Source organism: Rana temporaria, chromosome 7 (genome assembly GCF_905171775.1).
Source record: "Rana temporaria chromosome 7, aRanTem1.1, whole genome shotgun sequence".
Classification (NCBI taxonomy): Eukaryota; Metazoa; Chordata; class Amphibia; order Anura; family Ranidae; genus Rana; species Rana temporaria.
The window spans coordinates 160814361-160841914 of record NC_053495.1 but is presented as its reverse complement, the minus strand read 5'-3'; the positions used below and the strand labels follow the sequence as shown (position 1 = coordinate 160841914).

The 27554-nt window shown below is 43.4% G+C and overlaps 1 protein-coding gene across 3 annotated transcripts in view; it reads right to left on the bottom strand.

The window, feature by feature from the left end:
• Positions 1–4045: 4045 nt before the first annotated feature.
• DHX9 (DExH-box helicase 9) overlaps positions 4046–27554 on the bottom strand; it is a 47938-nt gene continuing 24429 nt past the window's right edge. For 2 of the 3 annotated variants that reach the window (XM_040360317.1, XM_040360318.1), the window contains exons 10-29: positions 27293–27451; positions 27046–27123; positions 25771–25962; positions 20091–20232; positions 19878–19960; positions 19040–19196; positions 18547–18647; positions 16771–16984; positions 14871–14965; positions 14709–14782; positions 13623–13775; positions 13344–13504; positions 13109–13220; positions 11615–11776; positions 11405–11532; positions 11079–11308; positions 9882–9997; positions 8141–8341; positions 4566–4714; positions 4046–4478 (exon numbers count right to left, since the gene is read on the bottom strand). In XM_040360317.1, coding sequence (XP_040216251.1) covers positions 4318–4478; positions 4566–4714; positions 8141–8341; positions 9882–9997; positions 11079–11308; positions 11405–11532; positions 11615–11776; positions 13109–13220; positions 13344–13504; positions 13623–13775; positions 14709–14782; positions 14871–14965; positions 16771–16984; positions 18547–18647; positions 19040–19196; positions 19878–19960; positions 20091–20232; positions 25771–25962; positions 27046–27123; positions 27293–27451 — 2868 coding nt within the window. In that variant the 3' untranslated portion in view covers positions 4046–4317. The remainder of the gene's footprint in view (positions 4479–4565; positions 4715–8140; positions 8342–9881; positions 9998–11078; positions 11309–11404; positions 11533–11614; positions 11777–13108; positions 13221–13343; positions 13505–13622; positions 13776–14708; positions 14783–14870; positions 14966–16770; positions 16985–18546; positions 18648–19039; positions 19197–19877; positions 19961–20090; positions 20233–25770; positions 25963–27045; positions 27124–27292; positions 27452–27554) is intronic. The other variant, XM_040360319.1, reaches the window with a different exon arrangement.

The following is a 27554-nucleotide window of genomic DNA, read 5'->3' as shown; positions in this document are numbered from 1 at the left end:
AATGGACACTAATATATATATATATATATATATATATATATATATATATATATATATATATATAATATAAAATACAATTTGTGTTTTTGATTTTTTTTTCTTTTAGGACTTTTTGCTGGAAGGTTGTTTGAGCTTTTAAGTTCATGCAACAGTGGAAACTCCCAATACTGTATACTTCCCACTCTTGCAGGCTGCTCCCTGAATTTAGGAAAATCCATCTGCTGATTGGCTCTAAAATCCTAGTACATATTGGCTTATTCCCAGGAAATGAGGAAACCAGTTGGTCAGATTTAAATATCCAAATGATCAAGGTAATCTCCTTTATTTGGATCATTTAGAATCATTTGCACTAGATATTAGTGATATTCCATTTAATTATATTTAAAATACCTCCTTTACATAGCTTTAAAGAAGTCCTCTCCCCCAACATTTTGTCTTGACCCAGGTTTTGGAAGAGGTCTTAAATAAATCGATTCAAGAATTGGTACGTTTTTCCTTTCGGCCCAATAATATGCCATTTTGTGAAATTTTAAAATTTACTGTAACTACATTAATGTAATATTTCAATGAGGTTAATATCATATTCTCTTCAGTATTAAAGGGGTTGTAAAGGTTTGTCTTTTATTTTCTTAATAGGTTCCTTTAAAGCTAGTGCATTGTTGGTTCACTAACCTTTTTTCGATTTTCCTTCTAAATGCTTTTTTTCTTTGTTTGAATTTCTCACTTCCTGTTTACAGCTATCACACTTACATTTAGCTGAGATAAAATGCGCTTGTATACAAGTGGGGCGGCAGTGGAGTATACAAGCGCATTTTATCTCAGCTAAATGCAAGTGTGATAGCTGTAATAAATCTTTTAAACGTTTTCAAGAAGAGATTACACTATGTGGCCACTTTTTATTTTATCTCTTTACACTTTAAACCAGCCTGGGGACTACATTTCCAGTACAGTTTCCACCTCTTTCCACTTATCTACCCAATAGAGGAAATGATGATCGGTTAAGTTGTGATTCTGCCATTGATCGTATGACACCAGTCATTATAAGCCTGCTTTGACTTTTGGTGGCATATGTCCTCTCAAGTCTACGTGCTCTGGTAAGCTGCATTGCTTTCGGTGATGCTGCCTTTTTTCACCCCACGCTGATGAAGTCCCGCTCATGGGGACGTAACGTCGTACGAGGGGAAGGGGCCACATGTGACGTCAACTGCGATCGCCGACCTAGACTGAAACCCATGCTCTTATGGAGGTTTTATGCTGTTTCGCTGCACTCATTTGAGAGTGCTTATACAGTGAGTGTATTCGTTTTTTATTCTTAAATAAATGTATTTTGGCTTCAGAGAGCACTAGATTTCCTCTCCTTTGTTTTTTATGCCCTGATTGCCATGTCCTGATCCTGAGTCTGACTGATATTGTGGTTCTACTGCTGCATTGCTTGCTGTCCTCTGAGAACAGGTGGTTCTCTGATTATGCTTTGTGACCTATTGCAGGTCGAAGTTGTAAGGTGAGAGGCCATTCCTGCTATTTGGTGGCGGTTCCTTCTGGATATCACCCTTTGGATTTTTGCACTATTATATTCCGATTTGGATCATCTTTTTGCACTTGAGCACTGTATATGGACTTTATTATATAATTTTTAATTATATATCATATATCATATGTTTTAACTTTCTGTATGTATAGTTTAAAATTGTTTGTTTTGCGCTGCACTATTATTATTTTAGGTGATGGGAATACTGCACACACTGCACACTGAAGAAGTCACCCATTTGATTGAATTCACTCATTCACTTGATTGATTTTTTTGATTTATATGGACTTTATTATTATTCACCGGCTGATTCACAATCTGACCGGTGTTTTCTTTCATGTTAGTGCATGTAACAACCTATGTTGTGTCATGTGTTACTAACACACTTGGTTTTCCAAAAGGACTTCAGCACTTACTAGATATACCATTGATGCACACATACATTGCTAACGTTGTATACATTGTTTTCTGTGTTTTATACGTTCACATTTACCAGGTTTTCAATGATTCTCATTAAGATTACCATTGTCTAAGCTCTACACATTTATTTTCCTTTGTTCTTTTGCTTTTTTCAAATAAGCCGTGTTGGCAGCGCAGGGTATCCACATTTTTTCCACAACAGTAAAGTTAGCCCAATTTGTTTTATTATTGTGAAAGATAATGTTACACCGAGTAAATTGATACCCAACATGTCACGCTTCAAATTTGCATCCTCTCGTGGAATGGAGATACATTTTTACCCTTAAAAATCTCCATAGGCAACATTTAAAAAATTCTACAGGTTGCATGTTTTGAGTTACAGAGGAGATCTAGGGCTGGAATTATTTCTCTCGCTCTACCAATCGTGGCAATACCTCACGTGTGGTTTGAACACCGTTTTCATATACGGGCGCTATTCACATATGTGCTCGCTTCTGCGTGCAAGCTTGGCGGGACAGAGTGCGTTTCTGGCTTCTAACTTGTTTCGCTGACTCCTAGATTCCAAGCAAATTTGTCAAACCCTGCTTAACATTATGGCATTTATCTGGAAATTGATCAGTCCTGATGTACCGACATCCTATCCCAATTCTTGAGGCCCAAAAATGTCAGGACAGTACAAAAATCCCACCAAATGACCACTTTTTGGAAAGGAGACAGTCAAATCAGTAAGAGGCATAGCAGGTTTTTTGAAGTTGTAATTTATCATAATTTTTGGGGAAATTAAGAAATTAAAAATGCAACATTTTTTTTTCCTTACACATACTGTCACAGTGTAGTACAGCATCATTTTAACATGTTTTTTAATTTAAAACACACATTGACCAGAGCAGTATGTCACCATAGTATAATTTTTTTTATATTTTTTTTTTTAAACAGTTTGTTTATAGAGGTGAATTACATTGCTATAAAAAGAAAGAATTTTACTGAATGAAACCAATTCAATTTGTTTTGTTGCGATTAGTCACAGCTAAACCACATGGTACAGATTGGGCTGTGGTTGGCCCCATCTGTACCATGTGATCAAATTGACCAAATACAGCTAGCAACAAAATTTTACTGGCATGAAAGGAAGCCATCCATTGTGTACAACTGTCATATGACCTGCTACGATTGGTCACATTGTACCAGCAGCGAACCGGTACTATGATCAGTCATCAGCGGTGTCATATGGACAAAGCTGGTGAAAGACTACGCCGCTTAACGGCCGACAGGATGTCATGACTTACAGTCATGATCTTAAAGCCACTGCCTGGCCGTCATTCTGCTATAGGCCAGGCAGGAAGGTGTTAATACATGTTCAAAACAGGCCCGACACTGAATTGTCATTTAGGCAATAAACTTTTATTGTTAGGCCAACATTTTTGCTAGGGTCTTCAGTAGGGACGAAACAACTAATCGATTAATCGACAACTAATCGATTAAGAAATTAATCGATTACAATTTTCATAATCAATTAATCGGCCAGTAGCATAATGGGTTAAAAATACTAAAATTAGCCTTTTATAGTACAAAAAAGCAAATCTCTACTGTAAATATTACTTTCACTGTCCCACAGTAAAAAAAATGAACCCCTTACAGTAGCGTTTATTTGCTCTTTTTGTACTTTTTTGTTTTTTTAACCCCATTATGTTACTAAACATCTCAGGCCTGGGTTCACACCTCTGTTTTTTGGTGCTTTCTGCAGAAACGCACTACAGTTCATTTACATGTTTTCCTATGGGACACGTTCACATCCATGATTTTTTTTTCAGCTGCTGCGTATTTGGAAAGAGCAAGGACTTTTTAACGCAAAATGGTGCCATTTTGTTTTTTTGGGTTCAATATACTTCAATGGAGAAGCTGCAGAAAAGCATGTAATGTGTTTTTGCTGCAATTTGTGTTTTGTAATCTGCCCAACAACAAATTGGCCCAAAAACGTTTTAAAATGCCATTTTTTTTTTTAAGACGATTAATCGAAACAATAAACAGCCAACTAATCGATTATGAAACTAATCGTTGGTTGCAGCCCTAGTCTTCAGTCCAAAGCAGGGTCTTCTGGTCAGGTAGGCATATTCTCAGTAAACAGATTGAATTCACTGTTAAAGAAAATTAAAAGAAAACAATGCAGACTACCCTCTATTTTCACTTTTATTGGCTGAATTACAAAAAAACAAAAAAAAAAAGGTTAAAAAAAAAGTTACACTTTATACATAAAATAAGTTCACAGCCTTCCAGGGGAGCAACATGCTCGGACTCTAACACGCAGAAATAGAAGCGCAAAAGAGGAACAAAAGTCTTTAGCATTTAAAAAAAGAAAGAAAAACTTGGACTCAGAAACCACTTCTTCCTCTAAAGCCACCACCTCGGCCCTGGAATCCTCCGCCAAATCCACTGCCACCGCCACTCTGGTTGCCTCCTCCAAAGCCGCCACCTCGGCTGCCTCCACCATATCCGCCGCCTCCTCGGTTGCCACCGCCATAGCCGCCACCACCTCGGTTGCCACCGCCATAGCCGCCGCCACCTCGGTTGCCACCGCCATAGCCGCCGCCACCTCGGTTGCCACCGCCATAGCCGCCACCTCGGTTGCCTCCCCTGTAGCCGCCGCCTCCATAGCCACCGCCTCGATTGCCACCTCTGAATCCTCCACCTCCTCTATATCCACCTCCGCCATATCCACCTCCGCCATCCAAGCGAGCCATTTTTGGTGGACGAGGTCCATCTCCAAATCTAAGAAAAAAGGATTTGATAAGTAGTTAATATTGAACTCTGTAAAGTTTCAAATTGCATAACTTGCTATACTGTAAAAGGTCTTGCAAATAAGAGTAATGAAGTTACTGCAAGCATACACAGTGACCACACTTTTACCAATACACTCATACTAGAAAAATCAATTCTACATATAGTATAACACCAAAAAAAAAAAAAACTGGCCTGCATGTTTGTATAAGGGTTCGGTATGGATTTTGGGCTGGGGGGGGGGTGTTGGGACAATAGACAAAATGTGGTGCAAAAGGGAAATACAAAATAAAAAAAGGCCAGATAGATGGGAGTTAAACGCCCAACATTGCATTTTCCATCATAACCAGGTAATAAATCAACAAGATGTGTAGCCAGGAAGTGATATGATACAGCCCTGAGGTCCAAGCTTCGCCTGTCATGGTGACTGTACCCCTGAAGGGGTCTTCAGGGTCTGGGTACAAGAGAAATGGACCTGGACCTCTACAGCACCCTGTAGCCAACTCAAGTACAAATGTCAACAACGAACGAGTCCCATAACAGCTCCCAAGATGTACATCAAGGGTAACCAATCTGGAAATTGTTAGTATGCACCGAGGCAATAAGCATTCAGGCGTTGATAGAAGTGTCAGTTTTAAAAAAAAAAAAAAAAAAAAAAAAAAAAAGGGGAGAAGAGGGTCCATCACCCAAGGACACTGGCAAAAACCAGCCCCCCTACAGAGTGGACAGGGTTACATGGGTACACTGGGGGGTGTTCTCACAAAGCTTTTGCTAATGTTCAATAACCTGAAGCATACAACTTACAATCCACAAATCAATTTCTGTACCTAGGATATGCAGTTTTGTCTCATCTCTCATGGCAAATTTAAGGCTGAATTTTGGAAATTTACACTTTTTAGAAAGGTGCAGGCACGCTGAGTTAAAGGGGTTGTAAAGGTTCCTGTTTTCGCCTTAATGCAGCCTATGCATTAAGGTGAAACATCTGATTACCGGCCCCCCACTTTACTTAGCTGAGCCCTGGAAAGTCCTTACCCGGGGTTCTCAGCTCTTCATTGGATAGATTGATAGCAGTGCAGCCATTGGCTCGCGCTGTCAATCAAATCCAATGACACGGGCGCCGGAGGGCGGGCCGAGTCCTGCACTCAGCGGCTATGGATGCCGAATGCAGGACTGGGGACGCGCCTGCAAGGTAATCCCCTTGGGAGAGAGCTTCCCAGAAGGAGTTAGCTAAAGCGGGGAGGAGCCGAGAGAGCAGCCGTGTGACCCCAGAAAATGCCATTCAGGGCCACTCTGTGCAAAACAAGGGAGGAAAGTATGACATGTTTGTCATAAAAAAATGTAATAATCATCAAACCGTTAGTCCAAGGAGCTGCATGACTTCTCCTGAACATATTTATAGCCAACAGGTCTATGGGTCTGCTGGAGTCTACACTGACACTTGGGGCTGAGTGGAGAGGCACACAGAGAAGCTATGCCTACTCCTCCCCTCTGCTGTCCATTAAGAATAGTTTGTATTATGTAAACTCCTACACAAAATACACTACAAAGGTTTCTGTGATTGGGCGGGGGGTTGGCTGGGGCAGCATTGCAGCTGCACCAAGACTAATGTTAAGGATACTTAGACCTGAAGCATCAGCGTCAGGCTCCCAGAAACACAGGGAAATGCAGCAATAGTCATCTCCTGAAACTGTGATAAACAGTCAGATGTAGATAGAGATAAGCCCAGGGGATGTCATACAGCACCTTAGACTTTACTCCTAGTGTGCCTTCACTTCATACAAAAATCGCTGAATTCCTGGAAGTCAGCGTTAATGTAAGTGTTCAACTTACATGATTAACCTCACCCACTAGTGGTCATAAATTACATTACTCATTTAAAAGGCACGCTTAAAGAGGAAGTAAGCCCTGGTGGGTTTTTCATTTTTTTTCTCTGCAAAGTAAAAAAGGCATAATGTGCCAGTATATATCATATACTAACACATTAAGTGACACTTGCCTGCAAACTAAGCCCCTGTCCTCCCCACTGCAGGCTGCATCCATCTATGCCCGTCCTCCTTCCGGCCAGACTCCAACTGTGTCACTGGCCAGAGCCACGTGATGTCACTCCGGCGCATTCGTTTGGAAGTCGCGGCACGCGCTCCTGAAGAAAAGACATGGGCGACTGTCTCTTCAGAGTGCATGTGCCAACGATATTGGCGCAGTATACAGTAAATATCTCCTATACCGCACACGTTTGGGAGACATTTACAGTACCTATAGGTAGGCCTAGAATAAGGCTTACCTATAAAAGGTACAACTTACACAGGGAGGTTTTACAACCTCCAAGTCCATATCTAATGGAACCCCTCCCTTACATGGGCTTAAAGAACTATGGTCCTAATGTCCAAACATCTGATTTTGATTGTCATCTGTGGTGGACCGCACACTATTTATTCTGGATAAACTGAGATTACTGCAGGCCAACGTATTTCAGCACAAAAAACTTAAAGCTGAGCTCCAGGTTTGATTTAACTTTAGTATTTTTGGACTAAATTTCCTTCACCAACACATGTGCCCACTGGGACTGTTGTATAAACTGTACTTAGCATCAACTACACACACTATACAGTGCAGTGTTCCAACAGCAGCAAAGAACAAAATCAAGTCGGGCAGAGTGCTGCTCAGCTATTCACAGAGAGCTTTGCATTTTAAGAATGAATGCAAGGCTTCCTGTGAATGGCTGAGTAGTGCTCAGCCAGACTAAATTGTTGTTTTTTGCGGGAAAGGGACAGGTTTCCATTTCACTGCCAAAACATTGCTGACTACTGTGTAGCCGAAGCTACAGTTTATACAGGGGTCCCAGCAGGTGCATGTATAAGTGAAGGAGACAGCTTGGTCCAAACAATGCAACGTTAAATTGATCCTAAATTGGGCTTTAAAAGGAGATAAAATCTAAAGTTGTATGTGTACATTTGTTACACCGATGTAAAGGCCTGAGCCGATGTGATGTGTAGGGTTGCCAACTCATCCCTTTAAAAAGGAACACATCTGAATTACACAGGTTCTGAGGCTAATTTAATGCAGATAAGGCACCAAGTGAGTTTAATTACCACCTTAATCAGCCACAGAACCTGTGTAATTCAGATGTGTTCCTTTTTAAAGGGATGAGGTGGCAACCCTAGTGATGTGCCATGCATAAAATCAATAGACCGACAGCTGCCAAAATCAGTTCCTATGCGAGAGCAGCCCAAGCTGTGTTTGTGTGGGTGGGGTGGGTGAAGAAATGCACAAAAAGGACACAGACCAATTAACACAGAAAAAACAAGTGCCTCTGTTAAGATTATAAAATATATACACATTACAGATTGAGATAACCACCAACATCAGTATTCTAGGTTTCTGTATTATGTATACATAATTGCAAAATTATCCGCTTACCTAGAATTTCCCATAGAGAGATTTATTCCAGCTGTAGATGGCTTGGATATCAAACGAATAAGGTTGAGCATCCTCTCATTGAGTGGGTCCAGCTGTGATAAAATCTCTGGCTCTTTAGTAACTTCTACAACAAGTGCTTCCATTGAAGATCTTAAAGCAACAATGCCAGCAGCATCCTCGTGTATCATACACAGTTTAATCCTAGGGGTAAAAAAATAAAAAATACATTTTTAAATTACATCGACATTCTCGAAATATGAATGTTTAAATAGTTTGCAATTCCCCAAATATTTATATTTGGGCATTCTGTCATGTTGTGCCCAAACTAGGTCATCAACTGCCAGAGGTGGTCTTAGTCTGCCATGATGAGGTTGCAGAAAGCAAGTATATCTTCATGTTGCTATGGTGTACGTCCCTACGAAGCCAACTGCTGACCAGCAGCCTGCATTAGAAGATTTTTTTTTTTGTAAGCAAAAGGTTTAAAGTGGACTTCTCTGCCAATCCCCTCACTTTTTAAGTCAGAAATCTCTACCTAGGCTGCAGAAAGCAGTGCTCTGAATCTAGTGGTGGCCGATCTTCAGACCAAATGACTAGACATTTATATTGCAACTAGAAGGGGTGCACCGAATGGGTTTTTTGGTGCCGAAACAGATAACGAAAATTAAATACACAAGGCCGAAAACCGAAACTTGAAAAAAAAAAAAAAAAAAAATATATATATATAGAAATATGTATATATATTTTTTTTATACAGGAGATTGTCAGACTCCAGACAGGATACAAAAGATCGGTGCAGCCAGCCTGCGTGTCCCGTCAGATGCAGCCAGCCTGTGCAGGTAAAGAGAAAGGAGAGAGAAATGGGGTGGGGCCCTGCTCCTGGTGCTGCCCATTATGAGAGTGTCGTATAGCGCAGAGGAGAGCCGCCTGGTTGATTAGAGCTCCGGGAACATCACAGCTTTAATTTCAATAGCTTTGTGTTCCCTGCCACGTGCCGTAAATACAGCCCTCCCCCATGTCCGGGGAACTTTGATAGATCACCCATCCCAGGATTGGACAGGTGATCTGTCTATCAAAGTGCCCGGACAAAGAGGGGCTGTATGTGACGGCACGTGGCGGAGAACACACAGCTATTGAAATGAAAGCTGTGATGTTCCCGGAGCGGCTCTCCTCTGCGCTATACGACACCCTCATAATGGGCAGCACCAGGAACAGGGCCCCACCCCATTATCTGCCTTTTTTCTCTTTCAGCAAACTGCTGAAAAAATGCAATTTTCAGACGATAGGTTTGGGAAAAATTTCGGTGCATCCCTGGTGACTAGACATGTCGTCTGTTGAAGGGAAAGATCAGCAAACATAACGTCAATCCTGCATTCATGGATCCCAGCGCAGTTTCAGCAGCTAAAGTATTTTAGGACTACTGTAACCTTTTCAGAGAAATGGGCTGAATAGGAACGCTGGCACAAGGAGAAGAAATTCCAATGACATTTTTTTCCAATGTGTTACTGCAATTCAAAAAAAGGTAAAAAAACACAAAAATACAAAAACAAACACACATTACAGCATTCCACAGAGGACAACAATTAAAGGATCTTATAGGGGCATATCAGTTGATGCAAGGTATCAACTTTGCTCTGAGATGTGGGAAAATTACTTAACAAGCACAGCTGTTCTAAATCAGACCCTGGAACCACCTCTTCAAGCTTTACAAACACTGACACAATGTGCACGTCAATACACATACCAGTCATCAAGGATTATCATGTCTCCATATGACAAAATTTTCTTGGAGCCAAAGAGTAACAGCTGTAACGGGCTCACCAGGGTCATACCCTTAGCAGAGATTGCACGAGTACGAATCTATAAAAAAAAAAAAAAAAAAAAAAGAGTTAGCACCCTAGATTTACACAATCTGTAGCCCCAAAGATTATGAAAGTTTATAATTTTTTCCCCTTTATAAAAATGTCAATTATGGACCGTTAATAATGCATCTGGACATGCAACTTTTTCCAAAAGGGTTCAACCTCACTGCTGCCCTGGGATGGAGATCTCTCGCCATGCTGAGCATAGTTGTGAAAGGTAGACCTTATGTGTGGTGTTCATTCATGGACATGAAAACTGAGCCAGAGTGAACAGGACTCGAATATTAGCATCATCTGCCCTCTAGTGGCTTCCAGAAGGGTTTCAGAGCTAGCAAGAATTCTGCTGAGTACAGACACTAGTCTAATAGGCAAAATGTATGCACACACGCAAAAAAAAAGAAAAAAAAAATTGTACAGCACTTAATAAAAAAAAAAAACGAAAATTGTAGAATTTAAGTCCAGTACTCCAAAGCAAGCCTGAGTTCAGCAGTGCTTACTGAGCAATCAACCACATGCTGTGGGGGAAAGAAAGAAAGAAAGAAAGAAAGAAAGAAAGAAAGAAAGAAAGAAAGAAAGAAAGAAAGAAAGAAAGAAAAGAAAAGAAGCAGACTTAATATAGGTGCTTATATATTACGTCTTGCTAGCGCGCCACTTTCACACTGGAGACAGCAGCGGCTGCTTCAGGTCGCTTTGCAGGCGTTTAGCGTTATAGTTCCTGCAAAGTGACCCAGTGTGAAAGGGGTCTAAAAGGCGCTCTACCCCGTTTCTCCACTTTATTCAAACATCTTGGCTGGAGGACACCCATCTATAACCATACAGTGTCAGCAGCACAATTTCCTGACTCTACCGCTACCCATGTCACCTGCCTGCTCACCCGACAATGAATCATTAGTGCTCTTCCAGTATGCAAGGCTCAGACAAAAGACAGACACAACGTTGGAAATGGTGATGTCTGCCAGGCAACAGTGTGGCAGTGGTGTTTCATTTGCCTTGAGACATTTTATGACACACTGGTATTTTTCCCCCCCAATCTTTTTGCATGGTACAGAACAGAAAAAAAAAAAGTCTAAGCAGCTTACCTTTTCACTGAAGACGAAGAACGGAGAAGGATACTTTGATTCTTGGTTGCTGAAAGGGCAATTGACAGAAGATTTGTGGATAAGTGCATTTCGGCCCTCTGTGGTCAGGATTTTTCGCTTCTCCTTGTGGTAGCAAACGTTGGGATAAACACCAAAAGCCAACAACGAAATCACCAAATCTAGGTTATTATCGGGACCGGTGTTATTGAAGACTTGATTCATTAAACAGTCTGAGGGGGAAAAAAAAAGAAATTGTTGAAGAAAATAAATAAAACACACAGAAAAGACACTGCAGGAAGTAGAATATGCCAGTAAGGGTCACTCACCTTCAGGGAAACCAGCATTGACCAAGATATCTTTCAGCTGTACCTTGGCTTCCCATGTCATGCGCAGTGTGGACATATTGAGACGTTTATGCTCACAGAATCTAATTTCAGCATCCTCTCCTCCCATTCTATACAAAAAAAAGAAACATGCTGAGTACAAAGAAGCCAAGTTAATGAATTTCACATTGGTCTCTTGCACACTAAGCTTACCTTGCATCATCCCAAGCTTGAAACACCGACAGCAGTGCCACATGATCAGAAAATCTGTTGCCAGCATAGTTTCTGTGCACATATCCCAATCGCCTCCCTTCACTGATAAACGGTTCTGGGAAGCAAGTGGCAGCCGAAATCGTGCACACTGCGTCACCAATACTGCACAAAAGAGAACAAATTCTATTACTGACCTAGGCACTGCACTTGGATATAACCACAAAACAGATGTTCCCCAGCACTAAGACACACACCAGCGTCAGGGAGTCTCTGTAGTGAGGCAACTACTCCAAGATATAAAAATAAGGAACAGTACAGAGGTACCTTAAAGTCATTTTCTCAGCTTTCCATCTATTAAATCGTCTGCCCTTGTTTTAACTTTGGATAGCAAATTTTTTTTCTGGCAGTAAATACCTTAAATAGCCCACTGTTTTTTGTCTGGTCATTAGCCTAGGCTAGTGATGGTGAACCTTGGCACCCCACATGTTTTGGAACTACATTTCCCCATGATGCTCATGCACTCCGCAGTGTAATTGATATACGACATGCGCAGCTCTCGCGTGAGTTTGCCAGGAAGTGACACGGATGAGTCATAAAAGGGCCAATGAGAGATGCAGGTGCGTGTATGTGTAAATCCAGCTAGTGAACAGGCAGCAGCTTCAGCTGCTCGGTTAAAGTAGCTGCAGCCAGACTCAGTGGAGGGTGATTTCTGCAGTATATTTGGCAAGTACAGAATCACAGTATATATATATATATATATATATATATATATATATATATATATATATATATATATATATATAAATAAAATATGGAAAGTGGTTGGAGAGAAGCTTCTTAAATGGCAAAGATGTTTTTATGACAAATTACGTGAGTAGACTGCAGTTCCTCTTTAAATGACATATGGTTCTCATACATTTGCCAAAGCAGTATAATTAGGTTATGGTGAGCTGGGCTGAAAGGAATCAAAAAGTCCTCAACAATATCGGCCCAGAAATCCCACATTTCCCAATTCACTGGATTTTTCTTTTTCTATAATGGCCGACAACACATCCAATAGAAAAAAATTCCACCCAAATTAGGAAATTATTTTAATTTTGTTTGACAGCTGCTATATAGTTTTTGCTAGAGTGGCGACACGAAGAGGGGGAGGAAGAGCAGAGCTTTGCCTGTAAACAAGGCACAGGACTGTCCAAGGAATACAATTCAGCACATCCCGTCAGTAAAAGCACTCATATAGTAAACACAAAAACACTGGTTAGGAACACAGTTAACCCTTGGTTCGCCCTAGATGTTTAACCCCTTCCCAGCCAGTGCCATTATTACAGTGACAGTGCATATTTTTAGCACTTCTCACTTTTTCGTGTCACAGTGTTGAAAGTGTCAGATCGTCCAATGCAAAATGGCAGTCCTGCTATAAGTAGCCGGTAGCCATTGGAAATACAATACATACGATGAGGATACTTTATATAAAAAAGAACCAGATGTACTTACTAAAAGATACAGCCCATTATCATCATCTTTCCAAGACGGGGCTCGATGGGCAGTTTAGCCAAAATTCTCCCCAGAGGAGTCAGCTCATCATTTGTGTCCAATGCATCCAGCTCTAAAAAACAATTAATGTTAAAAATTTAGATGTGATCTAAAACATCGATATTTGAAGATAATCCCCAAATAATTTTCAGCTGTTTACACAAAGGCCAGAACTAAGACACCCAACATGACTTGCCTCTCAGCGTGTGCTCAGCTTCAATCACAGCATCCAGCGGCGGGGGCTCTATGGCCTTTGACAAGAACTGTCCAATGCCACCCAAACGAAGAAGTTTAATACTCAGAGCAACTTCATGTAACGGCGTACGGAATATTTCTGGTGTAAGGTGGGTTTCCAAGCTACAAAATAAAAAGGTAAGATTTGTTGCCATTGTCCCATAAAACACAACAGGAACATACTTCATTCCATCACCAACATGAGACTAAACAGATTACAATCCGATAGGCATTTGCTCACCGATCAAAGCGTGCTCTGCTACACAAGTGGAAGCAGAATCCAGCGCGCACACGCCCTGCTCTTCCTTTTCGCTGCTCGAGATTGGTCTTTGAGGCCCAGACTGTGGCATAATTTGTCATATTGTTGTGAGATGTGAACAGTTTTACCTTTTGTCTGTAAAAGAGAACCAAAAAAAAAAAAAAAAGTACAAGGTTTAATTTAGGACTTTGGAGTAAAAGGTCTACTGACACGCAAGACACCAGCAGTGTAAATAAGTGAATATTCCCATAAAACAAATATTCTTTCAAACTTCCAGCAAGGTAAGGTGCAAGTACAGTGGTATCTTGGATTATGAGCGCAATTCGTTCCAGAAGAATGCTTGTAATCCAAAGCACTCGTATTTCAAAAGTTAGTTTCCCAGTAGAAGTCAATGGAAACTCAGATAATTGTTCCACAGTGACTTCTATTGTATGCAGTATCGCATGTGGCCAGAGGTTGGGGGCGTGCTGGAGACACTCGAATGGCCTCAGGAACGGTATATGTCGGCGGAGTGGTTCAAACACAGTGCGGGAAGCGGGGATCGGCGGAAAAACACAGCGGGGAGGACACCATGATGGCCGCCGGACCGGACAAGACACCAAAACAAAGTATAAAAATTCCAGGAATTTCAGGGCTAGATTAGGGGTGCGCGCTATACGCCGCTGCGCGTAATAGGGCGATAAATACGGTAATCGATTATGAAAATAATCGTTAGTTGCAGTCCTGGGTAGGAGTCAAGCGTGCCGCAGGGATAGGGATCACCGACTCGTGGGAGCAGTCAGATGTGTGTGGACTATGAAGCGGCGAATATAGGATGAAACCAGAGCCACCAAGCTGGAGCCATGAGAAGACCATCTAAGCACTGCAGCAGGGAGGAGGAGTACGCAGACAACTACTAAACAGAGAAGACTGGTCATTCTGATGCTTTCTGGCCCCTGTAAGGGCAGAACTGGAGGGGGAGCCCAGAGCTGTGGATTTTTTTTATAAGCTCATTTCATAAAAAAAAAAAAAAAATTTTTATCACTCTAAATGACAAAATGAGTCTATAGTAAATCAGTATAAACTTACTTGCAGGAATCTATGACGTAAACAACATCGTTGATAGTAATACTGGATTCAGCGATGTTTGTGGACAAAATTACCTGAAGACAGGAAGGGATACATCAGAGCTACAATAAATAACGAACAGCTTAAACACAAATCACTTATTTCATAGGAGAAAAGTTTTACCTTTATTATTCCATCTGGAACAGGATCAAACACTTTCCTCTGCTCTTCTCGTGGAATTTGAGAATGCAGTGGCAAAATCCGGTAATGGTGACTGGCTGAAAAAAATTCAGAAGATAAGTCATCTAATGTACGATGATGGAATCTCCCCATTTGATCTGCACAATGTTTTAATGCCTGCTAACAGTTTGCTTATGATAAACAAAAACTATTTTCTTAGTGCTTTAACCACTTCCCTACCCGCCCATTGTCAAATGACGTCCACAGATGGGATCTTCCATCTTGGGTGGACATCACGGATTCCCGGCCGTCTAGGTGGTGCGTGTCGGCATCGCTCTGGACCCAGTGCGCGTGCCCACCGGGCACCCGCGATCACGGCAGGACCGTGGATCTGTGTTCGTGAACACACAGATCACCTCCTGTCAGAGGTGAGGAGACCAATGTGTGTTCCCAGTACAGAGGAAACCAAAATCGGTCTCCTTCCCCTTGTGGAGTCCCCTGCCCCTACAGTTAGAATCACTCACTAGGGACCATATTTAACCCCTTCAGTGCCCCCTAGTGTTATCCCCTTCCCTGCCAGGGGATTTTGCTTGGGAGCCACATCGCACAATTAACATTCAAAGTGCGACAACGCAGAAAACCGAAAAAATTGGTCTGGGCAGGAGGGGGATGAAAATGCCCTGTATTGAAGCGGTTAAACAGGTTAGAATTAACAACCACTTCAATACCAGGCACTTATACACCTTCCTGCCCAAGCCAGCTTTCAGCGCTGTTGCAATTTGAATGACAATTGCGCGGCCATACTACACTGTACCCAAACAAATTTATAATTGTGTTCCCACAAATAGAGCTTTTTGGTGGTATTTGATCACCTTTTGCAAAAAAAAGTTCTTTCTTTGTTATTTTTTTTGTGAATAAGTACGTTTTCTACTTCACCGACCGGCACCACCGATGGACACTGATAGGCGGCACTGATGGGCACCAATAGGTGGCCACAGATGACACTGATGGGTGGCATTGCTGGGCATCACAGATTTAAGGTGTTTCACAATGGTGCCAATCAGTGTCCATTTGTGGACACCGATTGGCATAAATTTGCATATGTGGATGGCCATCCACATGCTTGGGGCTTCCATGGTGGTCCAGTGTGGGCATCCGTGGGGGGGCTGCGCTAACAATCAGTGCAAAACCCCCCTGTCAGAAGATCCGCTGATAGGCTCTTCTTGACTCACGTCTGACAGACGAGTAGAGAAGTGATTGGACACAACTGATCACATGGTAAAGAGCCTCCACCGAGATCGGAGATGCAGGGTGTCCGACACCCCGCATCAGCGATGGCCACGCTGCGCGCCCCCACCGGCATGTTATCCTGCCGACGTCAATAGACGTCCAGTCAGGATAACAGAACCACTTCCTGGACATCAATTTGCTATTGACAGGGCGGGAAGTGGTTAAACATTTAATGTACAACTTTGCCTACCTGGACATCCTTCCAGTAACAGGTTTATTAAATAGGTAACTAGATTGCCAATTGACCGATCTTGCAAGGCAGGCTGACAATGCTGTATCCGATTGCGAGGCAGTGGCTCAGCACTGTCAGCCTGCATCAGAACCATTGTTACCGGCAGGACAGGAAACTACCCGATACAAACCTTGTCTGACAAGTAACAATTACAATTGACCAGGCAAACCCACCCCAGCTAATAGTACCCCACCTTTCCCAGATATGCTTGGCCTGGGGCTGTCGGAGAAGTTGTGAAACTTATGTTTACTTTAGGTAAGTGTTTTGTATCAACAAGGCTTAACAGTTGTAAATGAGGGAAGTAGGCAAGAGAACTCTGCGTGATAAAATTTAAACATATGTATTTCAAGAAAAAAGAAAATCAAAACAATAAAAAATTACCAAAATGTGGGTTCATCTCAAGATGCTTCTGTACTGAGTAAATCAGGTTCCAGCCAGGTAAAAACACCAGAACAGCACCAGGTACGTTTAGAGTTTCAATGTACTTTAGGAGTTCTTCAATCATTTCAATAGGGGTCTCCTTCTCAGTCATCTGAGACATTGAACGCCGGGTCTCTGGGCCGTAATCAGGACCACACACGAGATTACAATTTGCCTGCAGAAATACAATGTTGAGAATGGAAGAATTTTGACAAAGATGCACCACAAGAAAACAAGAATTTAAGGTTTTAGTAGGAGTGGAATCCAAGGAGTAATCTTGCTGGTGCCACTAAAGGAGACATTCGGCCATCATCCCTGGCTCTACTCCTAATCACTTTTGGTCCACATAAGTGTCCCCCACTCCGGTTTGATTCTACATAATGTAAAATACATTTTTACATAATATCAAAGACCAACAAGTGGATGGAGCCACCTTTGATACTGAAATGGTAATGTCCAGACTTGAGAACTTGAACCCTCATCTCACCATACAGTCCAAAAAAAAATAAAAAATGAACTCTGGTAAAGTAATCCTGTCATTTAAAAGGCATGAGGCTTTAATTTAGAATGCCATTGGCTTAAAAATTTACAATGAGCAACGCTGCATCCAAACAAAGAGAGGGGAGAGGAAGGAGGAAAAAAAGAGGGAGGGGGAGAGCAAGGAGGGAAAAAAAAAAAAAAAAAAAAAAAAAAGAGAAAGGAGGGAGGGGGGAGAGGAAGGAGGAGGACAAAAGAGGGAGGGGGGAGAGGAGGGAAAAAGGGGGAGAGGAGGGGAAAAAGGGGGAGGGGAGAGAGGAAGGAAGGAAAAAGGGGGAGGGGGGAGAGGAAGGAGGAGGGAAAAAGGGGGAGGGGGGAGAGGAAGGAGGAAAAAAAAAAAAAAAAAAAAAAAAGGGAGGGGGGGGGGGAGGGACAGGAAGGAGATTCAGAGTTACCAACGTGTGTGGAGCACGGACTGTTTGGATTTGGAGTGCCGTTTTTATTGTGAACAGTCACCGATACTTGGAGCACTTTAATTTTTAGTCACACAGAAGCGATTCAGTTGGCATGCGCCGCGCTTTATAAGTTTTTCATTCATTCATTCACATTGGTTTAAAGTGGATGTAAACCTGATTCATGAAATTTGCGCAGGGCGTTTTGTTATCTCTTTTTAAAGCATTGCGTCTCCTAGCTCTGTCCTGCTCTGTTCTCAACCTTCAACTTGACAAGCTCTCCGAGGCCAGAATTGAAAATTCTAACAGAATGTGCACATTCTAAACAGTATATAAATGTGAGGACAGCAGATATACATATAACACTTATATAGGGAGATTTGTTTCATCTCTGTATCATCTGAGGCTGTGCACTTTATACATGAAGTGTTTTTTTTGGATGCAGTACCGATTTCTAAATTCTTGTGTCTTTTGTGGACTAAGGGTAGCACAACAAAGCCGCTGCTGGAGTCACTATACAGTTCATAGAGCAGGTACATTATATAGCTTTATAGTTTAATATTTTCTTTGCCGATAGCCCTCTGGTTTCAATACTTTTGGAGTCCCTGACCTAGAACAAGCCTGCATGTCTACTGTACATACACCCACTTGTTCTGAGTTCAGAATTCAAGCCAAAAAGTCTGCATGACATCAAGGGGCACATAAAATGTAATACATTGTGCAAATATGCTGTGCATTCCACATTACACTTTACAATGTGAGGCCAGGACACCATTTGGGTGTGCACACTGACAATGTGATCACCTACCTCGTCGTCCTCCCCTCCCTCTTCATCTTTGTCTTTCTTCTTCTTGTCTCTTGGAGGAGGAATGAACTGAGTCATCTGAATACAGTCTTCCAGGTAGTAATCTATCAATAAGACATTAAATTAAATATGGTAAAATTACAGACATTTTTTGTGTCACGCTGTTTGTTCTAAAGCAGGGGCCTTCGTACTTTCTAAACAGACAATTTACTGTCCTTCAGATGGGCCAGACAGTGCCCAGAGGGAACAATACCCCATCTTTGGTATTAAGGGGAGAAATAGTTGGTGTCAGGGGAAGGAATAGTGCCACATTGTTGGCATCAGTGAAAGGTATTATGCCCCATCATTGGTGTCAGTGGCAGGAATAATGCCTCAAGGGCCGGGTAAAAGGGAAAGCAAAGGGCCGCAGTTTAGTCACCACTGTGGACAGAAACCAGTAACAGGATACACCCAAAATGTGTATGTACACACACAAAAAAAAAAAAAAAAAACATACCTTGCACAGGAAAAGTTCTGCCAAACACTTCAATTACAGGACAGTTAAAGAAATATTCACAAAACATGGTTGTGTCTATTGTGGCAGACATAAGGATTACTCTGATCTCAGGAAAAGCTTGAACAACATCTCGGAGTACCACAAGCAGAAAGTCAGTCTGAAAAGTTAAGAAAAAAAAAAAATATAAAAAGGGCAATCTTCAAAAATAACTTTATCTGCACTTGGCTCTACATCCCCAAATTTCTGGTAAAACACCACCCCCTGGTGTTTCCAACTCAAAACATCTAAAAACCAGCACTAAAATATACAAAAACTTTAAACCACTCTTATCATGAAATAAAGCGTCTGAGTGAGTGACATACAATAATAAAGTCCCATAAAACATTGATTCAATTCCAAGAGAATGTCCCCTATATCACCACAATATAAGTCCTGTGTTCTCATAAATCTGAAGATTTTCTAAATAAAAGAAAAACAGGACTTTTGTGACAATATTAACCACTTCAATACCGGGCATTTTCACCCCCTTCCTTCTCAGGACAATTTTCAGCACGGTCACGCTTTGAATGACAATTGCGCGGTCATGCGACGTGGCTCCCAAACAAAACGAATGTCCTTTTTTTCCCTCAAATAAAGCTTTCTTTTGGTGGTATTTGATCACCTGTGGGTTTTTTTTTTTTGCGCTATAAACAAAAAGACTGACAGACAATTTTGAAAAAAGAAAAAAAAAAGTGCAACTAGTAAAGTGTATATTTAGCACTGGGTTTTGGGTCTACAAAAATAAAGTTCAATTTTTGATAGAGTACTAGAATAAAACGCTTTAGACTGACATACTCACATTAATATCCCGCTCATGGATTTCATCCACAATGACATGGCTAATGCCTCTAAGACCGGACTCCAGTTTCCTCAGAAGTACACCTGCCAAACAAAAGTAGAATTGTTTTAAATAAAAAAACAAATTACACACAAACCAAGATAACCCCCCCAAAGAATTAAACCAATCAAAAAATGGGCACATTTTTATCACTGATAGTAAACAGATTCTTACCCACGGTGCAGAACATTACACTGGCATGGGGACGAGGCAGCGCAGATTCAAACCGAACACTGTAACCACAGCTTTTGCCAACCTCTTCTCCCCTCTCAAAAGAAACTCGCTCAGCCACAGACACAGCACTGATCCTACGAGGCTGGGAAAAAAATAAAAAATAAAAAGTGTAAAAAAATCACATCAGAAGCTTAAAAAATAGAGTTACGTACCGGTAACGTCTTTTCCAGTAGTCTTTCAGGACAGCCCACAATTGAGAGATACTCCTCCTCTTCCTCTAGGAAACACTGCGCCAGCCCATAAATTTCTCACTCCCCCTGCCAGACCTCAGTATTTATACGAGCACCTCCGGTCAGCTGGGGAGACACAAGAACATGTTAATAACATACAATTACATATCAACATCATGTCCTGGTCTTGAAATCAGACTTCCTCTATTCGGGTGGGTACCCAGGGCTGTCCTGAAAGACTACTGGAAAAGACGTTACCGGTACGTAACTCTATTTTTCCCCTCCCGTCTTTCAGGACAGCCCACAATTGAGAGGATAACCGAGAACTTACCAACTAGGGTGGGACTATGGCTTGCAAAACCTTTCGTCCAAAGGCTTGCTCACCTGCCGAAACCAGGTCCACCCTGTAGTGTTTAACGAAGGTGGTGTAGCTGGACCATGTTGCTGCTTTGCAAATCTGTTCCGGCGTTGCTCCCGCTCTTTCTGCTTGAGAGGTTGCCAGCGCTCGAGTGGAGTGTGCTTTAATTCCTGTAGGGATATCCCTACCAGCCAAAGTGTATGCTTGCTCAATGCTTAGTCTTAGCCACCTGGCAATAGTGCGCCTGGATGCTTTGCATCCCTTCCTGGTTCCAGAAAATAAAACAAATAGTGAGTCTGACCGTCTAAACGGTTTAGTCACCTCTAAATAATGTAGGATACTTCTCCTAACATCCAACGTACTGAAACGTCGTTCCCTTTCCCCCGAAGGGTTGGAACAAAAAGAGGGTAAAACTATATCTTGACTCCTGTGAAACTTTGAAGTCACTTTAGGAAGAAAGGCTGGATCGGTCTTGAAAACGACCCGATCCGGGAAAATAACACAAAAAGGGGGTCTGATCGATAGAGCTTCTAGCTCGCTGACCCTCCTAGCAGTGGTCACTGCAACCAAAAAAGCTGTTTTTAAGGTTAAATCCCTTAGAGAACAATTATCTAAGGGCTCAAAGGGAGTACCCGTTAGGGTACGCAATACCAGAGACAGGTCCCAACTGGGGAAGGGTGGCCCTCGAGCTGGTCTCTGTCTGGATAGTGCTTTAAAGAACCTGACTATCCAGGGACTGGTGGCCAGAGGTTTTTCTAAATACACCGTAAGTGCCGAAACCTGCCCTTTAAGGGTGCTAACCGAAAGACCCTTATCTGCCCCACACTGAAGAAATTCTAAGACAGCCGTGGGGCTTTGTACAGAACAGGGGCAATTTACACACCATTCGTTGAAACGAAGCCAAACCTTCTTGTAAATTTTGCGGGTCTCCTTTTTTCTACTATTAAGGAGGGTGGCAATTAAACCTTCGGAAAATCCCTTGGATCTTAGTATGGCTTCCTCAGTAGCCACGCTGCTAGTCTCCACCTGTGGACTTGTGGACATAGGACTGGGCCCTGTGATAGAAGATCCTCCCGCTGAGGTAGAAATAAGGGTGGTTCTGCCGCTAACTGTTTGAGGACTGAGAACCATGCCCTCTTGGGCCAGTAAGGAGCTACCAGGACTAGAGAGGTGTGCTCTGATTGGAATTTTCTCAGTACTGCTGGAAGAAGTACCGGAGGTGGGAATGCATAGCATCTTCCGAACTTCCAGCTTTGGGACAGGGCATCCACTCCCCTTGCTCCTTCTCCTTTGTTCAGGGAGAAGAAACAGGGGATCTTCGCATTTTCTCTTGAGGCGAAGAGGTCCACCTCCAGAGTTCCCCATCTCTTGTTCAGGAGATGAAAGACCTCCTGGTTGAGGGTCCACTCGCCCTCCCTCAGCTGCCTCCGACTGAGGAAGTCTGCTGTTACGTTTCTTTCTCCCCTCAGAAAGACCGCCGAAAGGGAGAGGGTGTGGATCTCGGCCCAGCCCAGAATCTCTGCTGTCAGGACCGACAAACTTTCGCTTCTCGTGCCGCCCTGCTTGTTTAAATAGGCTACGGCCGATGAATTGTCCGATCTCACCTGAATGTGGTGCCCCTGGAGTTCCTCCTGAAAGAACCTGAGGGCTAGGCCCACTGCCCTCAGCTCCTTCCAATTGGAAGATCTTTTTAGATCTTGGAGACCCCAGGTACCCTGCGCTGGAAGGGATCCCAGGTGCGCTCCCCAGCCCTTGCCGCTTGCGTCTGTGGTTACCACCCGAGACACCGGGATAATCCACAGACGTCCTTGGGTTATGTTGGTGGCCTTTCTCCACCACCAGAGGGATCTTTTTACCTGAAGGGGTACTAGAATCAAGGAGTCTAGGGCTTCTAGGCTGTGATCCCAGACCCTTAGTAGGAAGGCCTGCAGTGGGCGAAAGTGAATCCCTGCCCACTGTACGGCTGGGAGGGCAGATGTCAGCAGACCTAGCGTTGACATCAGGGACCTTAGTGACACCTGTTGATTGTTTTGGAGGGAAGCTACTGCTCTGTCCAATTTCCTGACTTTCTCTACCGGGAGGAACACTCTTGAGAGAGTAGAGTCCAGCAGGTACCCTAGGTAAGTGATCTGTTGGGATGGAATTAAACTGGACTTGTCTAGGTTCAGTAACCACCCTAGGTCTGTTAGAACCTTCTTGGTCACTTCCAGGTCCCTGGATAGCTGCTCTGGCGAGGCTGCGAAAAGTAGCAGGTCGTCCAGATAGGCTATGATGGATATTCCCTGAAGTCGCAGAAACGCTAAGGGTTCTGCCAGGATTTTGGTAAAAATCCGGGGCGAGGAGGATAGCCCGAATGGCAGAGCCTGGAACTGGAGGTGTACAATCGTTCCCTCTAGGTCCACGGCCAATCGCAGATAACTCTGAGAATTCTCCGCGATCGGGACGTGTAAGTATGCGTCTCTGAGGTCCAGAGATACCATGAAACAATTGAGGGGAAGGAGGGCTCTGACTGTATAAATTGATTCCATACGGAATTTCCTGTATGAAATGGATCTGTTCAGAGGTTTTAGGTTTAGGATTAACCTGTATTTTCCAGAGGGCTTCTTTACCACAAAGATGTGTGAATAAAATCCCCTTCCTTCCTCTGCCCTTGGAACTCTGAGGATGACACTCTGATCCTCTAGTTCCCTTAGAGCTCCCAACAAGGCTTCGGATTTCTCCTTGTCCCTGGGTAGATGGGTGACTAGGTATCTCTGGGGGGGAGGTGATGAAAATTCCAGTCGGTATCCCCCTCTTATGACCGCCAGGACAAACTGGTTTGGGGAGATTGATTCCCATTGTGGGAGAAAGGTCCCCAGTCTTCCTCCCACCCTGACTAACAAGTCATGGGTTTTTAGGGGGCTGGACAGGAGGGTGAAAAATCGCTCCACCTCTGCCTCTGCCCCTGGGGGTCCAAACCTTCTTTTGGCCTGCTGGTTTGGCCCCTTTTTGCTTATGCGGACGAAACCCCCTTCCTGCCTGTACTGTGACTCTCTTTTTAGGAGGAAAGGCTTTCTTTTTGTCCGCCGTGCGGTCTAGTACTGCTTCAAGGCCTGGGCCAAAAAGCAGGTCCCCTGTGAAGGGAATACCACATAACTTGGATTTAGAGGCGCTGTCGCCAGTCCAAGTCTTGAGCCAGAGGGCCCTTCTGGCTGAGTTAGCCAGAACCGCCGATCTGGCCGACATGCGGACTGACTCCGCTGAGGCATCCGCTATATAAGCGACTCCTTGCAGGATAGTAGGGAAGGAGGCTAAAATAGTTTCCTTATCCGTACCAGCTTCAATGTGCTCCTGAATTTTAGAGAGCCAATGCTCCAGATTGCGAGCCATTACTGTGACGGCAAGTTCTGGTTTAAGATTCCCCATAGTAGAATCCCAACATTTCTTTAATAGGGAATCCATTCTTTTGTCCATAGCATCGGACAAAACCCCCATGTCCTCGAACGCTAAATCCGTGTTCCTGGACACTTGGGAGAAGGCGGCGTCTAATTTGGGGCTTTTGTTCCAAACAGATAAAGGATCCTCTGAGAAAGGGAATCTCCTCTTTAGGGATCTAGAAAAAAAGGGTTTCCTTTCAGGATCCTGCCACTCCTTCTTAATGGTCTCAACCAGTATATCATGTACTGGGAAGACCTTTCTCTCTTGCTCCTCCAGACCCCTGTACATTCGATCATGGAGGGTAAGAGGTTTCTTGTCGGTTTGGATACCAAGGGTTGTGTAAACTGCCCCTAAGAGGTCCTCTACCTCATCCAGTGACAATTTGTACCTAGAGGGCTTCCTGGACTCCCCGTCCTGGTCCTCTCCCTCTGACCCCTCTTGAGAATCAGAGGTGGCACTATCTGGAGGAACCTGTTCCTCTTGGGAAGGGCCTGCGGAAACATCTGCCATATCTGCTGCAATGGGTATGACAGGAGCAGGACCCTGAGCCTGTGGCTGGGTTGTAACCTGGGTAGGGACAGCCAAAGGCTGTAACCTCTCAAACAGAGATTTGAATGAGGAGAACGTGGATGACAGTTCTTTAACAGAGGCTGCAAGTCCTGACTCCTGTTCTAATTCATTTTCCCTGACCAGGGATTGAATGCAATCCCTACATAGGACCTTAGTCCATGTTTCTGGGAGGACATCCCTACAGGAGGCACACTTCCTTTTTGAGCTATGCCTTCCACTTCCCGTTTTTTCAATGGCTTTCTGAAACACAGAAAGGGCAGAAAACAACAGTTATAAAAAATTTAAAAAATTTAAAAAAAATTTGGTTACAACCCTGGGAGTGCACCTAGCCCCCTATAAACCCTGGGACTAAGGACTCCCCCTCCCCTGGCCACCCAGGGGGCTTGCCTCCCCATGCATTGAACCCTACATGGAGAGGCAAACCTAAGCTAGAGAGCGCCCCTCCCCAGGGTACCCTTACCTTAGGCTCGCTGGAGGTAGCGTCAGTTGTCAGGGCTGGCTCTGGAGATGCTGCCGACATGACTGCAGGTGGCTGCTTGCTGAGAGTTTTCTCCTCGCCTGTGCGAGATCCGACTCCCTCCAGCGTCCGCCCGGACCTCCTATCAGCACCGCGACCCGGAACCGGAAGTCGCGGTTCAAAGGGGAGACATCCGCTCTACGCCGGAAATGACGTCACCCGCCGTCCAGCCCGCTCGGTTCAAAAAAATTCTTTGCGGCCTGTAGTACAGGGCGAGCCTGGATGTCCCCCCCGCTGCGCCCCGCTGGACGAGATAGGGGTCCCCCGCAACCAGGAGCCGCGCTCGGCGTGGAAGGGGTGGCTAATGGTGGGCCTGCACCGCACCAGGATTCACCTGGAAGCCTCTGCTTCCTTAAGGTAAAATAGATGGCCTCAGTCCTCTGCCTGAATTGGCCTAGGTTCCCATGCACAGTGTCTCCCCACCGGAGGAAACACTAATACTGAGGTCTGGCAGGGGGAGTGAGAAATTTATGGGCTGGCGCAGTGTTTCCTAGAGGAAGAGGAGGAGTATCTCTCAATTGTGGGCTGTCCTGAAAGACGGGAGGGGAAAATGTATGTAAAGTTTAGAGTAACAGATATCATTTTTACCTGAGTTACCACAATATTGCACTGGGCAGCTTGGTTATTAAGGATAAACTCATCTAGAATATACTGTGGCACCTGGGTGGTTTTACCACAACCAGTAGCTCCTCGAATGATAACCACAGAGTTATGGCGAACTGCATCCATAATATCATTCTGAAACTTCTTGACAGGCAAAGAATCCCGCTCACTTATCATCTGCAAAATACAAAAGGAACAGAACAGACCATTTTATTTGTTACAAGTATCAAGTACACTTATTGCAGAATCATGTATAGTTCGCCATGGGGACTAAAAATGTTGAAGCAGCTCCCCTCCCAGGGCAGGACTATTTCCGCATGGACATACAAACAGGTGAAATTGTGAATGGCACATTATGAGGATTCCACTGCCTCCTTTCATTGGGAAGATTCAGACATGCACCCTCATTCACAACATGGTAGGTCAAGAAATATTTATGATTTCACATTCATATCTTGTCTGCATGTGTTGGATTGAACCCCACTGCGTGTATTAACCACTTTGTTCACTCGCTCCTACCGATGAGCACATATTGCAGAGATCGAAATCAAATATTTAGTGCAACTAGCCTTTGGCCTGGGTACACACAGTGCTTGTGTACAGTTTTTGAAGGAACTCAGCAGGCAGGTTGTTCTAAACACCCTGAAGAACTAACCACAGATCTGTGTATGTAGGCAGCCTCAAATCCTTCTGTCTCTTCAAGTAATCCCAGACATAATTTTAATCGTTAATAGTTTAATAATGCTCAGGGCTGATGAGCAGGACAAACAAGATTACAATGCTATCTATTTCAGTTTAGTGTACCGCACTATAGGCCAGCACAGTCTGTTAACACCTGCTTGCTGTTTCCATGTTGTAATAGGAAAAATCTTTAGAGCTGGTTCACACTGGGGCGGCACGACTTCGGGGGCGACTCGGCAAGGCGTCCTGAAGGCGACTTGCAAAATGACTTCTGTATAGAAGTCAATGCAAGTCGCCCCGAGTCGCCTTCAAAGTCGTACAAGAACCTTTTTCTAAGTCGGAGCGACGCAAGTTTCTATTGAATAGAATGGGACACGACTTGTCAGGCGGCTGAGTCGCCTGACGAGTCGCCCCAGTGTGAACCGGCTCTTACCTGTCACGTTTACCAAAAGAATAAAAAAAGACGCTCATTACAAAACCCACTTAGCTGATTTTACAAAAGCTAGCACCTTAGCCACAGTGCTCAATACTCAATTAGACTGAAGGTAACAGGACTCCAAAGAAAGTCTGAGGACCCACCTGCTGCAAGTCTTTATCTTGTTCAAGCTGGTACAGAAGCTCACTCTTCAAATCTGCGCTTATCTGCTCTTGTGTAGCCTATATAAATAAAAAGCAGTTATTAAAACAGTCAATGCACAAAATGCTACACATTCTTCATGTTTAAATCTTACAAATTCGAAAAGTCAAATATTTAAAAAAAAAACAAAAAAAAAAAAAACATACAATTGCCTTAAATATTTCAACGCAACAGAATAGCAATACTCACAAAAGCCAGAGGACCCTCATCAATGTTACTGCTGGTCCAGGGATTCCAGTTCTCTTGTGGAGGAGACCAGGGTACCACACCACCAAGACTCCGCTGAGAGGGCTCAAAATGCACCAGCTTTCCCAGGTTAAGTGATACGGGCTGGCTAGGATCTTCAGGCTATGAATAAACATAGCATTTTAGACGTGAACTTGGTAAAACATGCACATTATAAAACAACTTTAAAAAAAAAAAAAAAGGGTTGAAAGTCCATTTTCCCAAT